Consider the following 14,947-nt stretch of genomic DNA (forward strand, 5'->3'; position numbering starts at 1 on the left):
AACTAAATTTCTTCTTCTTGGTGTAGGCCTTGCGGCCTGTTTTTAAAAAAGATTAGCCTCCTGCGGTGTTGATTCATGAATATTATAGAGTATGCGAGTTACACCACCAATTTATTAAGATATTGGAATATTGAGAGAAGTATCATAAAATATTTATGATTACATAAATACATACATATTAGATTAAAAACTATTGTTTTCTCAAAACTGATATGACGAAACATATAATGAAAAAAATTGCCGGGAAAATATAATACTATTGTAGTGGCATTTTATTTATATCAAATTATAGAAAAGAACAGATAATTTAGAAAGGAACAAGATAAATTAATGAGAATTATTCCATGCCAAAATAGATACACATTATATATGAAGTGAAAGGTAAGAAAAGTATATATTTCTAGTACATTATATATGACAATACAATACTGTGATATTTAATTAAAAACAAGTGTAATGGTTAGAGCATTTAGCTATCATTCTGGTGGTCTCAGGTTTGATTCATAGAGGGTTCGAAATAAATATGTGTCTTTTCATTCTAATGTTTATTTGATATCACCCTGGGCTGGCATGATCTTGATGGGTATGATCTTGCCTTCAATTGATAAATGATAAAATTATCGTTGCACCAATTGGATGCAGCGGCCCATGCCCCACTGGGTGCGAATAGGGTCAGAAGTAGTATTGGTAAAATAACCCTAATAATATTTATTTGGATTGGACAAAATTTAAGTTGGTTTCACACATTTCCATGATTTATTGACTTTATTCCGTACGCCGCGCCACTAAAGATTATGCACCCAATTCCCCTCTTTATCTACATTGGGTAAGTAGGTACCAAAATATCTATGGATGGGTAAATATTTTAGGGAAAAATTCTATGATTTACAACATAAATCTATGTGTCAAAAAATGTGATGTTCCTATTATTCGTACTGGTACTGAGCGATTTGTAATTTCTTCATAAATTTTCAAACGCCTGAGACTTAAGAATATAGGAATTTCATAAAATTCTAATTATAACCATAAATGCAGCAATCAGTAAGTTATATTTTCAAATTATGTATTGTTAAAAATTCGATTGCACAAATGTTTTCAATGTGCATTTGCGCATAAATTGTTTGAAAAAGTCACCTTGCTTCAAAGGAATTTTAAATTATTTGAGAATTATACTAGATTTTTACAGTTTGTAAAGGGAAGACTTTTGTTTAGTAAATAAAGGATTTGATATTCGCGATTTGTAATATTGCCAGTAAACGATACACTTTGATGAATATTATAGGATGACATTAGGCTCAGTAAGACACTTTCTTGGTTACTCCGACATGGCGCTAGGAAAGAAGGGATCCATATAAGGTAATGTAAATATAAATGAGGTAATGTAAATATAAATGAGGTATACTATAAAACATGTTTCTGAATTTTTAATAAAATTAATTGACTACTTCTATTTTTTTGGTGGTAGATTCAAGGGCCTTGGAGACCTTACTTTATATATGCCTAAAGTGACCATACTTTATATATGCCTAAAGTGACCATACGTCCCGTTTTGAACAGGTTTTTAGATAGCCTGTCCCATTGTCCCCATGTATAGTTTCGGGACGTCGAAATATCTCGTTTTTAAAAAAAAAAGCAATGAACGGTAACAATTAAAAAAAAAGTGCAAAAATCGACGGTAGTTTGTAGTATAGCCGTTTCATATAACTTTGCTGAACTCCTAGTTTGATTTTGGTGCATATGGAAAAAACACAATTACAAGTCGGAGTATTTAAAGCGATGTTGTTCTTCTTCTCCGTCTTAATCCTCATTGCTGAGGGTTGTGACCCTTGCAGAAGCAATGACTCTTCTCCAGTTATCCCTTGACTGCGCTGCACGTAGCGCTCCAACCACTGAGGTGCCTGCTGCTGCCTTAATTTGATCGGTCCATCGTGTGGGGGATCTTCCTCTCCCTCTCTTTCCCTCCAGGCTACCGATCACAACTAGTCGTTCCAGGCTATCCTCGTTGCCACGCGCAACGTGTCCAAAGAACTGGAGAATCCGTCGGGTACAGATATTGGCCAGAGACAAGCCATCCAAGCGTAGTTCCTGGCGAATGGACTCATTGGTGCGTCTAGCTGTCCATGGAATTCGGAGCATGCGCCTCCAATTTTTAAAATCCTGCCAAGAATTCCATTCTTATTTAAAAGCAAACCCACTTATACTTAAGAAAAAATTTTCATCAGAAAAATATAAAACAACATATTTTTCATATTTATATTATTTATTCCTCTTATTTTCTTTATCAACATTCCTTTTACATTTATTAATACATAAAAACTATGAAAAAATATGTGTTTTCTTGAATATACATACTTTTACGTAAAAATTGGTAGATGTCCCATTTTAAGGACAAAAATAAATGGTCAGTTTACATATGCCCCTCGTATTTTTAGTTTTTTTAAATGAACTCATTCCAGTGAGAGGAAAAGAAATTGAAAAAAAATTATTGTTTGTGAGACCAGCCGTGGTTTGGTAGTTCTACTTTATTTACTAGCTCTCTATACCACATAGTGTTCTTATACAGCCAATGTCTATTTATGTTACACAGTATAGAATAAAGATCTACCACATTTCAGTGTTATTGTGCTGGGGTGGTGGGTTTGGTGTCTTTCATTACCTTATCTCTTAAATGTTTTATTAATCAGCACAGCTTGAACTGACGAGCCAAGTGCATAAGCATTTATTAACTATGTATATTAATCGCTATGTAAAAAAGCCATATTTTAACAAAACCGGATATGTAAACACTTATCTATTATTGGGCAGAAAATGATGCTTTATAAAAATATCTATATACAGCCAACATCTTATTGTGTGTGCCCATTTATTTTTAAAAAAATAATCCAAAAACAGTAAAAAAAGATGATAATTGCAGCAGCGTGTGTACAGCAGTGTGATATTGACTGTCTTATGTCTGACTGCCTGCTGTCAAATGATTAGATTATCGAATGTGTCAGACTGTGTGCCATCTGCGCATTGGAGATTATCAAATGTGTCAGACTGTGTGCCATCTGCGCATTGGAGATTATCAAATGTGTCGGACTGTGTGCCATCTGCGCATGGAAGACTATCAAATGTGTCAGATTGTGTGCCATCTGCGCATTGGAGATTATCAAATGTGTCGGACTGTGTGCCATCTGCGCATTGGAGATTTTCAAATGTGTCAGATTGTGTGCCATCTGCGCATTGGAGATTATCAAATGTGTCAGACTGTGTCCCAACCGCGGGTAAAGAGTTAACTAGTCATTTTCTTATTTATTGTAACTGCAGACAGTTGGTAGAATTCCATTTTTAATTCTCGTGTAATATATCCAAAATTAAACACGGTTATTGGATTGAATTCTACTTTTATTTACATATATGTATATAATAATATGAGAGTGTTTGATAATGTCTTAATAAGACGAAACGCGTAACATATCATATATATCGCTCACTCCTTTCAAGAACGTCATAAATCAAAAAACTTGATTTTTCAGGAGAACGTTTTAAAAGTTTGAAAATATAATACAATGTATTAAAAATAAATATCAAGCCAATTATTAAAATTTTTACTGTGCAACAGATCTTTTTAGGTAAAACCTGAAGGTTTTTTCTCCATTTGAAAAATATTTATAATATTTTTAAAAAAAAATAAACAATTCCTTTCCTTAAAAATGCAAAAACAAAACTTTCTGTCCTGTAGCGGGTAAATATTAAGTTAAAAATATGCCTCTTTTGCTGGGATATAGTACATTTTCTGGGCATTCTGAAAACATGCACAACTCAAAATTGATGAATTTTGATTTATGACGTTCTTGAAAGGAGTGAGCGATATGATATTTATTGTTTCGGCATTAACTTTGTGGTAAGACATGTTACAATGATTAAAGAAAACACTTCGTTTTTTACCACTTGAGTTTTATTTTACTTTTTTTTTTTCAGAAGTTAAACTTCCATCATTCAGGTCTGTATAATAACTGTTATTATACAGACCTGTATGATGGAAGTTTAACTTCTGAAACATGTAGTCTATAATAAAACTCAAGTGGTAAAAAACGAAGTGTTTTCTTTAATCATATATATGCAAATAAAAGTAGAATTCAATCGAATTATCGTGTTTAATTTTGGATATATTACCCACCTAGTCATTTGCTATTGAATTTAAAGTATAGTCGATATTAATGCCCCACATTTAGATGACAGTAGAATTAAATGAATTGTTATTTGATGAGTTTGTAAACTTTTACAGTTCGGATGGGTTCGTAAGAGTTGAAGACATTTTAAAGCATAAAAGTTTTTCCGGGATTTACACTCTGCAAGATATTATACGAGTGGTGGAGACTAATGATAAAAAGAGATTCAAGTTGTCTTCGGATTTTCTTCATATCAAAGCTCAACAAGGACACAGCCTTCCGGAAGTTGACTCCGGAGACTTGCTGATTATCACCAAGGTAAAATTGATGATAATAATCTAAATTTGATAATTTGTTTAAAAAAATAAATTTGTTTGTTGTGAATGTCTTGTACATGTCTCCTGTAATAAGTTATCATGGGTGTACTGGCAAAAAACGTTAACTCGAAAATATGAAATTTTTACTTAACCTGTCTGGGTGTGAGTTTCTCCGGACAAAACTGTATCTGAGGAGTGAATTTGTTTTTGTTTTTTTTTTTACTTTTAAATTTTTATATTATAGTCGATGCTATAAGCAACATGTTTTCTTGAATAAACAAAGATATTTACCCCAGTAAACATGATTTATATCAAAATTATAGAAATATCGATAAATCATGTTTTTAACATGTTTTGATATAAATCGTGTCATAAATCATATTTTGTATCGGCCGTACATGTACGTCCAAACTCCTTTGAGAAAAGTTTGGTATGGCCGTACATGTACGGCCATACTCCCGGACAGGTTAATGATGCTGTATTATAAAATTTTAATATTGTTTGTAAATTGTAAATGTATAAAATAAAAAAAAATATTTCTCACACAAGATATATAAGAGGACAAAAAATATTGAGGGATATTATTTAGTTTAATAGCGGGTATTTTATTCAGGCTAAAAGCTTTACAAAACGCGGATTATTCAAGCAGGGATTTTAGAGTTTTTTGACGTTTTTTGCATTTTTTTTACCCACAATACATAGTGATTGAATAAATTTATTTTTAAGGTTATGAAATTTGAAAATCGCAGAGTTTGTGCTTCAAATACTAACTATTGTTTCATTTTAATTGAAAAGAAACATGGATTAAACCACAGATAATAATTTTTTCACCATAGATATCGTAGTTCTTTGAATTTTTCACCATAGATTACATTATGGACTTCAATATAAATCTAGCCTACCCGCACACTTACCTCTGCTCTTTGATATTTTCAGAAAGAAGAAGCACCCGTTGTTGTCCACGGGACATATAAAAAAAATTGGCCGTCAATAAAAAAATATGGTTTAAAGCGTATGAACCGAAATCACATACATTTCTCTGCAGGACTGCCCGGTAATAAGGCGGTTATCAGTGGTATGCGAAAAACTTGCGAAATTTATATTTTTATTAATATAGATAAGGCTTTGTCTGACGGCATCAAGTTCTACAAATCGGAGAATGGTGTGATTCTGTCACCCGGTAACGAAGAAGGCATCCTAGAAACTAAATATTTTGACACTGTGCAGCTTGCATCTGATGGTTGGTTACTTATTTTTCTTAACTTAAAAATAAATAAATAAATAATCATTGTATGTTGATAACTCAAGATTTGATGATTGTACAGAGTGGCGCATAATTAATCACCTTACCAGAAAATATTATGATTTTTGCAAATGGCATCATACATCAATCATATTTGACATTTGGCTCACTCCTTTCAACAACGTCATATATCAAAAAACTTGATTTTTCAAGAGATCCTTTTTAAAGTATAAGAATATAATGAAATCTATTAAAAATAAATATCAAGCCGCTTATTGAACTTTTTATTGTGCAACAGATCTTTTTAGGTAAAACCTGAAGGTTTTTTCTCCATTTGAAAAATATTTAGTATATTTAAAAAAAATATTTAAACAACACCTTTTCTTCAAAATGCAAAAACAACACTTTCTGCCCTGTAGCGGGTAAATATTAAGTCAAAAATATACCGCTTTTGCTGGGATATGGTATATTTTCTGGGCATTCCGGTAACATGCACAATTGAAAATTGACGATTTTTGATATATGACGTTGTTGGAAGAAGTGAGCGATTTAGGGTGTCGCAAAATTAATCATTTAATTTAATTTTTTAAATCGGTTTAAAATAAGGAAAATTTCCTCCAAGCAGACAATGTTCTCGTTTTCTGTAAACTCTGTTTTCATCTTATGAATATTATTATTAAGTATTGTTTTTTTAAATAAAAGCAAAATATTTGTGTTTTTATTACATATTTACAAAACTACTTTAATTTCATACTATTTCTGTGAACCTATGTGGCTCATTTTTAAAAATAGGTATCAAATTGTGGTAGAGTGGGTTCGAAACCAGAAACTCTGATTTAAGAGTCCGCAACACTAACCCGAGACCACAACCGGATTTATTATTTAACCATCCATTTATTTGTAAAAGACCGAGAAAAACTTGGCACAATGAGGTATGCCAAATACTTGAAAGCGGTCAGGTTAGGAGTCGAAACAATCGGCGGGTATATATGAGGAGATGCGTGAACGTGGAAAAGGCGAAGAATGTTAAGCTAATGCAAAGACAGAGTGGTGTGGCGCTCTAATTTCTCTGGCTATCCCTGGGGGGAAGCGGCGTGATAGTTAGTTAGCTTTTTTATTTTATTTCCTTTTTCTTGTTGCAGGTACTCTGCTGCCGTTTGTTGAATAAAAATGAGTACAAAAAACATCACCGGACCAAATACCTACTTTTGCTATTTGTGCAAACGGGTTATTCCGACTTTAAATAAAGCAGACCATGAATTCAGCAAGAAACATAAGTCCAAGATAGTATTCAAACATGCCACCAATGTCGTGCATACCAAAAATTCCATCATCGTACAGAAAATACGTAAATTTATTTTCTATTTATTCACTTATCTGTAGATTTAATGAGCTAACTTGCCATTCCTATAGGTTACATCTATAGATGTAATGAGCTTACTTGCCATTCTTATAGGTTACATCTATAGATGTAATGAACTAACTTGCCATTCTTGTAGATTACATCTATAATGTGATGAGCTAACTAGCCATTCTTCTAGATTAAATCTATAATGTAATGAGCTAACTTGCCATTCTTATTCGTTATATCTATAGATGTAATGAGCTAACTTGCCATTCTTGTAGATTGCATCTATAATGTAATAAGCTAACTAACCATTCTTGTAGATTACATCTATAATGTAATGAGCTAACTAGCCATTCTTCTAGATTACATCTATAATGTAATGAGCTAACTTGCCATTCTTATTCGTTATATCTATAGATGTAATGAGCTAACTTGCCATTCTTGTAGATTGCATCTATAATGTAATAAGCTAACTAACCATTCTTGTAGATTACAACTATAATGTAATGAGCTAACTTGCCATTCTTGCAGATTACAACTATAATGTAATGAGCTAACTAGCCATTCTTCTAGATTACATCTATAATGTAATGAGCTAACTTGCCATTCTTATTCGTTATATCTATAGATGTAATGAGCTAACTTGCCATTCTTGTAGATTACATCTATAATGTAATGGGCATACAATGACAAGTTGTAAGGACTGCATATATTTATTGATTTGACATTTAATTTGCAGAACTTCATAATTTATATTTTAAATATTAAAATCAAACACTGATTTTTAGGGTCTACTAAGTTGTTTGTTTTATTAAAAACAAAAAAATGGGATAATTATTTTGTCTTAAGGAATTGTCAATCTACTGTAGCCTGACTACTAATGCTCTAACTAAGCGATACAATTTTATTTTTGCGGTAAAAAAAATCAAATGTTCAACTTAGTAGACTCTAAAAATCAGTGATTGATTTTAACACATTTCGGAAGGGTTTTTTTTATGCTTGCGGACCGCTGGCAACAGGATTTGATAATTCGCTCACTCCTTTCAAGAACGTCATAAATCAAAAAACTTGATTTTTCAGGAGAACGTTTTTAAAGTTTAAAAATATAATACAATGTATTAAAAATAAATATCAAGCCACTTATTAAACTTTTTACTGTGCAACAGATCTTTTTAGGTAAAACCTGAAGTTTTTTCTCCATTTGAAAAATATTTAGTATATTTAAAAAAATAATCAAACAATACCTTTTCTTCAAAATGCAAAAACAACACTTTCTGCCCTGTAGCGTATAAATATTAAGTTAAAAATATGCCGCTTTTGCTGGGATATAGTACATTTTCTGGGCATTCCGAAAACATGCACATCTGAAAATTGACAATTTTTTATTTATGACGTTCTTGAAAGGAGTGAGCGAATTGCTTAACAAAGAGATTGGAAGGTAATATTCATATAAAAACATTAAAAAAATATTTCTTTTCTGCTTTTGAAATGAGGCCGGCGTAGAAGGTAAAAATACCGTTCCTGTCCTTAAGCATCAGTCGACCCAACGGGTAGAAATACCGTTCCCGTCCTTAATTGTGTTATATTTAAAATATAGGACTGTATATCCAGACTTCTATGTTCCCATCAAAATTCCATAAAGCTCATTATGATTTCAATCCCGCAGCAGGCGTTTCATTGGTCAGAAAGGATTACCGCCATTTTTTTCAACAATTTGGACCCGTATTGAACGTGGATGTATCGAAGCCAGGAATGGTGATCATTTCGTTTGTTAACAATACCGATGCCAAAAGTGCTCTCCAGCTGAGAGACAGCCTCTTCCTCAAAGGACACAAGCTTACCGTCACGCAATATGATTCCAATACTTATATTTTATCAAGTAAGTACACCACATTTTGTAAAATATAGATACATATTAGGGCAGGGATATCGAACCTTTTTGAGCCTGAGTGCCAAAAATATTTAAAAAAAATATATGTACATTTCGCATGTCACATGCCATAGAAATAAAAATGCATAAAATGTTTGTGTAAATTCAGATTTTTAATATAAACAAAGCATTAAAATGTGGAAAAAATAATTATGTACTTATTAATGGTAAAATAAAAGAAATACATAAAAAATACTGTATTTAAAAAATGTAGAACCCTTAAAACTTCATTATTAGTGAGATTTTTGTTGTGGGATGCGAGATGTCAATTTTTTTTACATCGGGTTCATAACTGGTAGCTTTTAAAAGAATACAAGCAGTAGTACTTTCGCCTGTAAGTCTACTAATGAATGTCTGATTTAACAAAGTTTTGAATTTTTTATACAATCACTTTGATTTTTTTCTCTTAATTTGTGTGCCATGCAAAATCGTCTCGCATGCCACATATGGCACGCGTACCATAGGTTTGTCATCCCTGTATTAGGGGGTCCCTCGTATGGCCAGCACTGTAGCCAAATGCTCGGCTGTCCAAATTTAAAACATAGCAAGGGACATTTTTTTTGTAGTACGTTTTTTTTGCATTTATGGACTAAGTAGAGTCTACTTAGTCCAAAAATGCAAAAAAAACGTACTACAAAAAAAATATCCCTTACTGTGTTTTAAATTTGGACAGCCGTGCTCTTAACCACTACACTTGTGAAAAAAGATTAGTCTGAATATAATATTAACAAGTGTTCAAATCGGAACAAAGCATGCACATGTGCTTTTGTAAGGTGATACTTGAATGGGAATATGTATGTTGATAACAAGGGTGTGGGGAGATGATAATGAAATCTCAGAATAAAAGAGTCCTGTAAGTATTTGAATTTGCGATGTACTTTGTTATTTTAAGTATATTTCTTTTAAATTTTATTATTTCACTAACTGGCAGGTATTGAATATCAAGATTCCAAATCCTTATCTGATGGTGTTATATTTTGTTGCGGCTTCCACAGAATTTCTTTGTGGCTTTTAATTTATTGTGCTGATGCAGTTGGATTCAGTTTTTGATACTGATCAGTCGTCAGTCGTATTCTAAATTTTGCTGTCGACAGACCACATTAAATTGTAAATTTTGCTTTTTGACTGTAGATTCAGTTTTGAATTAGGTATGTAAACTTTGTGCAATTCCATTCAATTGAGTCGCTGGGTAATTGGGGCAGTCACCTATTTGGGTCGAATTTCAAGGTACGAAAAACGAACCAAGTAACTAATAAATTTAGTTTCTTAGTTTTTGGATAGTTTTCCTTTTCTTTCAAACAGTAAACTTAACATCACATATGATAATATGCAAAATTTTAATGTTTCCGATTTATTTATTTGGCGGTTTATTCATATTACAAACTTATATTTTACAAAATTCATTCATTAACCAATATTTTAACTGGACTGAGGGTTGGGGTTGATGAAAAAACTGCCTGACAATCAATTTTCGAAATAGATAAAAATAATAAAGTTGTAAAAAGAACTATACGGACAATACACATAAGGTTGGGTCTTTACAAAAAAAAATATGTTTAAAAAAAATATATATATTGTTTTTATTATTTACACAAATATTTCCATTTCATACTATTTCTGTGAGCCTAAGCGGCCGATTATTAGAAATAGGTATCAAATTGTGGTAGAGCGGGTTCAAACTGAGAAACTCTGACTTAAGAGTCCGCAACAATAACCACGGGACCACAACCTGACAATTTAATGACATGTTAATTATGTTTATGAATTTATAATACATATATGTATGTATATGTACATATATATTTAACAAATAAATGAAAGAAAACGGTTCATTATCATAAATCAAAGTGTCAAAATCAGTCTGTCTATGTCATGCCACACGTTTTCATTATTTTTGTTTACAATTAATCATGGTGGCTCGAGATGAAGCAATCTCGCCAATTTTACATCCATTTGTGCGTGTAGCAGTCATTACTTTTGTACATGATTTCCCAGGGATGCCGAAGCCCGAAATGGAAGCGCATTCTCGCAAGGGTATGTTGCCCCCCAAGCCTGTCCTGCCGCCCGCGACTGCGTTCGACCTCCCGGGAGACTTCGATCAGCAGCTGAATGCGTTGCTGGCAGAAATCCGCCTGAAGCCAAAGGTTGTCGAAGATTTGCACTTCCTCTGTAGCGACATCCAGAGAGCACTCAGCTACAGCTTCCCAAGTAAGGATACAATTCTTAACGCACAATCCTTAACGCATCAACCATCAAAAGCCGTCTAGGTGGCTTTTTTGCTGCCAAACGTAAATGACCAAACACCAATTAGTCGGTTTTTCTACCCTATGTTCTGGAAATGATTCTCACAATTACGCAAATCACTATATCGATTTCAAATTTGAACTATCCATTTAGATATTATTTTTTGACATCCCATCAAAGATGAAGAAGAATATAGAAGTCTGGGCATTTATTCTTCTTCTTTTCATCTCACCAATAGATGTCTCTAGTGAAGTTCTAGTGTTTCAAGAACAAGTTTTCTAAATTGGTTCATATATTGGAGATAATCCAGATTTTGTGAACAAGTATTGGACACACTCAAAATGTTGTAAATATTCATTTAAAAATTATATTTGATACGAAATAAAAATTTAACACTATTATTTTTGAAAATGTTAAATTTTGAAGAGATTTTTTTTAATAAATAGGAAATGTTTCTAGAATGAATCACAATACGACACTTTTTGCTCATAATTTCAACTGCCACTTGTTAAATACGACAGTTCAAATATGTGTGGATTTTTCAAATGATGATGCATAATTGCAATTCAGTACATAGTAGGTTTCTAGAGTGAAAAATTGCTTAGTGGATAATGGAGGTGAAATCCTAGATCGGTGTTAAGGGAGTTAAATCATATGAATAATAAAAAATAAAAAATAAATTATTGGAAGATCTTTGTTTGATAGAAATTTTTCATGTAGAAAACCTGTAATATGGATGACTGACCATGGAACAGAACGGTGAATGTTACATAGTGATTAACTGATCACAGATCAGCCTTTGACACGTCATTATCCTTGTAAATCCATGGATTTTCACATTCCTCTCTTTTTCCCAAAAGTTAATTTAAGTATTATTTCAGTTTCTCTTTCTCATTTATTTATTTAGGTACAGACATCGCTCACTCCTTTCAAGGACGTCATAAATCAAAAATTGTCAATTTTCAGTTGTGCATGTTTTCGGAATGCTCAGAAAATGTACTATATCCCAGCAAAAGCGGCATATTTTTAACTTAACATTTACCCGCTACAGGACAGAAAGTGTTGTTTTTGCATTTTGAAGAAAAGGTATTGTTAAATATTTTTTTAAAAAATATAGTAAATATTTTTCAAATGGAGAAAAAACCTTCAGGTTTTACCTAAAAAGATCTGTTGCACAGTAAAAAGTTCAATAAGTGGCTTGATATTTATTTTTAATCCATACATTGTATTATATTTTTAAACTTTAAAAACGTTCTCCTGAAAAATCAAGTTTTTTGATTTATGACATTCTTGAAAGGAGTGAGCGACATGTATTCATACATACACAATTTTATACACATTTTACACTCTCACATAGTAATCTGGGTTTACGACTATCCCGACCAACCCTCATTCCCATTCATTCCGCATAATGGAGGTTCTACTGTATGTATAATACACAAATTGTTTAAAATGATGTCTCGACTGAAATTTGTCTGATTGATGTGCACGATTATATTTCAGATTGTCGGATATTCCCATTCGGGTCCATAGTGAACGGAATGGCGATATTGGATAGCGACGTGGACTGCTACCTGGAAATGTCACATTTCTGTTGGAGAGATTACAGCGGGCGCGAACACTTGCAGCCCATCTCGGACTTTACCGAAATAAACATCTTTCGGAAAGTGTTCAAGTCCCTTCGGAAAGCGTCTTTGCTCCCTGACACGTTCGAGTACCTGTTCTCCATTCCGTCTGCGAAGGTTCCTCTGATCAAGTTCAATCACGTGCCGAGCGGATTCAACACCGATCTGAGCTTCAAAACGCCATTCGGCATATACAATAGCGAACTACTCAAGTTTCTGCTCTTCACCGATCAGCGCTTGATTCCTCTCTGCGTTCTAATCAAGTATTGGGCCAAGCTGAACAATATTACGGGAACCAACAAGTTTCCCAATTACGGACTCACCTACCTTATAATATTTTACTTGCAAAATCTCCCCGCTCCCATTCTGCCTCCCGTAGAATTCTTGCAAAGAGACGCCAAATACGATCGCATTTTGGACGGATGGAATTTCGGTTTCAACAATTCCTCGGAAAGTTTTCCCGAAAATCACAACGCCATGAGCATTTTGGATCTTTTGGAAGAGTTTTTCAAATACTACGTTGATTTTCCATTTGCTACAAACGTAATCAGTCCGTTAAGCGGACTGACCATTCCCATTAGTGACTTTGAAGATAAAAGTCTGTCCAAATTACCTCCCGTATATTACCGGTATTTGGTTTACGCCAGTCGGGAGAACGCGCGGCTCCCCACCACGAACATTATCAACATTCAAGACCCCTTACAACTCAACCGTAACTTGATGTTCGTTTCCGCCAAGCTCAGGAAGCTGTTCCAGGAGAGTTGCGCGGCCGGCATTCGCAAGATCGTAGCGGCCAAGACCGCCGGCTGTATGGAAGGACTCCTCCACCGTCTCCTCACAGTCGGAGGGTTGCCGGCGACCAAAATGTTCGTGCTAAAAAAAGACTATATCATACCCGAAGAAAAAGTATTAGACGTCGACCTGATATCCTCGTACTACAGCAGATTGAAAGACTTGCTAGACAATATATTGGAAAACGTTATCAAATGCGTATTTGCATTCGACGCCAATATTCCGCATAGCGACTGCGGACAGAACTCAAATATGGAATATAAGTGCAAATTGTCATTCGACGTTTGGACCAATAGGAAACGCTTTTTGGAATATGGTACAAGCGACGACAACTTTCAGCGTTACGCGGAGATTTCAGACACAATGTTGAAGAGTTTGCAGAGCGCAAGTACGCCGTCGGTGACTAACTTTAACTTCGACATCAACGTCCAAATTGTGAATGCCAGTCGAAGCATCGCCGTCCTGATGAAGAATGTCAACTGTTCCGAAGACAAATTCAAGGAATTCATCGACTTCTTCACCCCCATTCTGGACATGGGAATAATGGGATTCTTGAATAATTGACCTAATCGTTTTATCATATAAAACATACTCTAGAGACTGGATTAGATGGAAACAAATATTTTAAATTGAATTGGTACCATATTATATATTTAAAAAATGATTTGATCGTGAGACAGATGTATAAAAATGAAAACGTATACACATCATCTACCTGTAACTTATGGATTAAAAGTTCATTAATTAGAACAACATTTATAAGCATGAATCCCCATTTTTTTTCAAACAGTTGACGGAGATATAAAACACGTATAAATAACGATTTCTATCTTGTCTCCGATTGTTTTAGTTTCATGTCAAAAATTAAAAGAATTCTTCTTCTTTTATGGCTTTTTCATCCTTCAAGAGTGTTCTAATAACAAGCCAGTTATGAATTGACTGTATAGATATATGAGATACATATTTTTATGCGTGTCATAAATATCTACTAAAATTCCATTACTTTGAGAGAGACAACTATACGTTCAAGTATATATATATTTTTTAAAATTCCTACGCTTATGTAGCGACTAATGGTACTGGAACACTGACGATGAGGAAGACGGAAACGCGCAAATGAAGATCAATTATTTATTTGCAAAATTATAAAAGTTATAAGGGCGAGAAGAGCAAAGCGACGCCAATAAATTGAGTGAAGCACGATGCATTACTGAGTATTTTTTATTTTATTATTAGATTAAAAACAATATTTTTAGCTTTTCCACTTTTTTATTTGACCAGCGACCGGGTTTCG

General features: G+C 33.5%; 2 protein-coding genes across 4 annotated transcripts; both read left to right on the plus strand.

The window, feature by feature from the left end:
- Positions 1–919: 919 nt before the first annotated feature.
- Positions 920–6,996, plus strand: Tpt (tRNA 2'-phosphotransferase). Of its 2 annotated transcripts, none has more exons than XM_088265054.1 (5): positions 920–1,041; positions 1,283–1,356; positions 4,271–4,472; positions 5,408–5,711; positions 6,857–6,996. In XM_088265054.1, exons 1-5 carry the CDS (start codon positions 1,030–1,032, stop codon positions 6,880–6,882), a joined length of 618 nt encoding a protein of 205 aa, XP_088121180.1. In that variant the 5' UTR covers positions 920–1,029; the 3' UTR covers positions 6,883–6,996. The 2 variants fall into 2 exon arrangements, with proteins under 2 accessions (XP_088121180.1, XP_088121181.1); XM_088265055.1 differs by having other exon boundaries at positions 5,408–5,546; positions 6,857–6,989.
- On the plus strand, positions 6,879–14,860 carry LOC148306421 (speckle targeted PIP5K1A-regulated poly(A) polymerase-like). Of its 2 annotated transcripts, none has more exons than XM_088265052.1 (4): positions 6,879–7,062; positions 8,729–8,941; positions 10,988–11,200; positions 12,740–14,860. In XM_088265052.1, exons 1-4 carry the CDS (start codon positions 6,885–6,887, stop codon positions 14,215–14,217), a joined length of 2,082 nt encoding a protein of 693 aa, XP_088121178.1. In that variant the 5' UTR covers positions 6,879–6,884; the 3' UTR covers positions 14,218–14,860. The 2 variants fall into 2 exon arrangements, with proteins under 2 accessions (XP_088121178.1, XP_088121179.1); XM_088265053.1 differs by having other exon boundaries at positions 8,732–8,941.
- Positions 14,861–14,947: the final 87 nt, after the last annotated feature.

The sequence above is a fragment of the Brachycentrus maculatus genome, unplaced genomic scaffold, assembly GCF_059751285.1.
Source record: "Brachycentrus maculatus isolate JH-2025_06_01 unplaced genomic scaffold, ASM5975128v1 h1tg000242l, whole genome shotgun sequence".
NCBI classification, from domain to species: Eukaryota; Metazoa; Arthropoda; class Insecta; order Trichoptera; family Brachycentridae; genus Brachycentrus; species Brachycentrus maculatus.

Excerpts from the sequence above, each read along its gene's own strand:
- LOC148306421 (XM_088265052.1), top strand. The coding sequence starts at position 6,885 with ATGAGTACAAAAAACATCACCGGACCAAATACCTACTTTTGCTATTTG. Across the intron at positions 7,063-8,728 it reads CATCATCGTACAGAAAATAC|CAGGCGTTTCATTGGTCAGA; the intron begins GTAAATTTATTT and ends TCAATCCCGCAG. Across the intron at positions 8,942-10,987 it reads CAATACTTATATTTTATCAA|GGATGCCGAAGCCCGAAATG; the intron begins GTAAGTACACCA and ends ATGATTTCCCAG.
- Tpt (XM_088265054.1), top strand. Across the intron at positions 1,357-4,270 it reads AAAGAAGGGATCCATATAAG|TTCGGATGGGTTCGTAAGAG; the intron begins GTAATGTAAATA and ends AAACTTTTACAG. Across the intron at positions 5,712-6,856 it reads TGTGCAGCTTGCATCTGATG|GTACTCTGCTGCCGTTTGTT; the intron begins GTTGGTTACTTA and ends TTCTTGTTGCAG.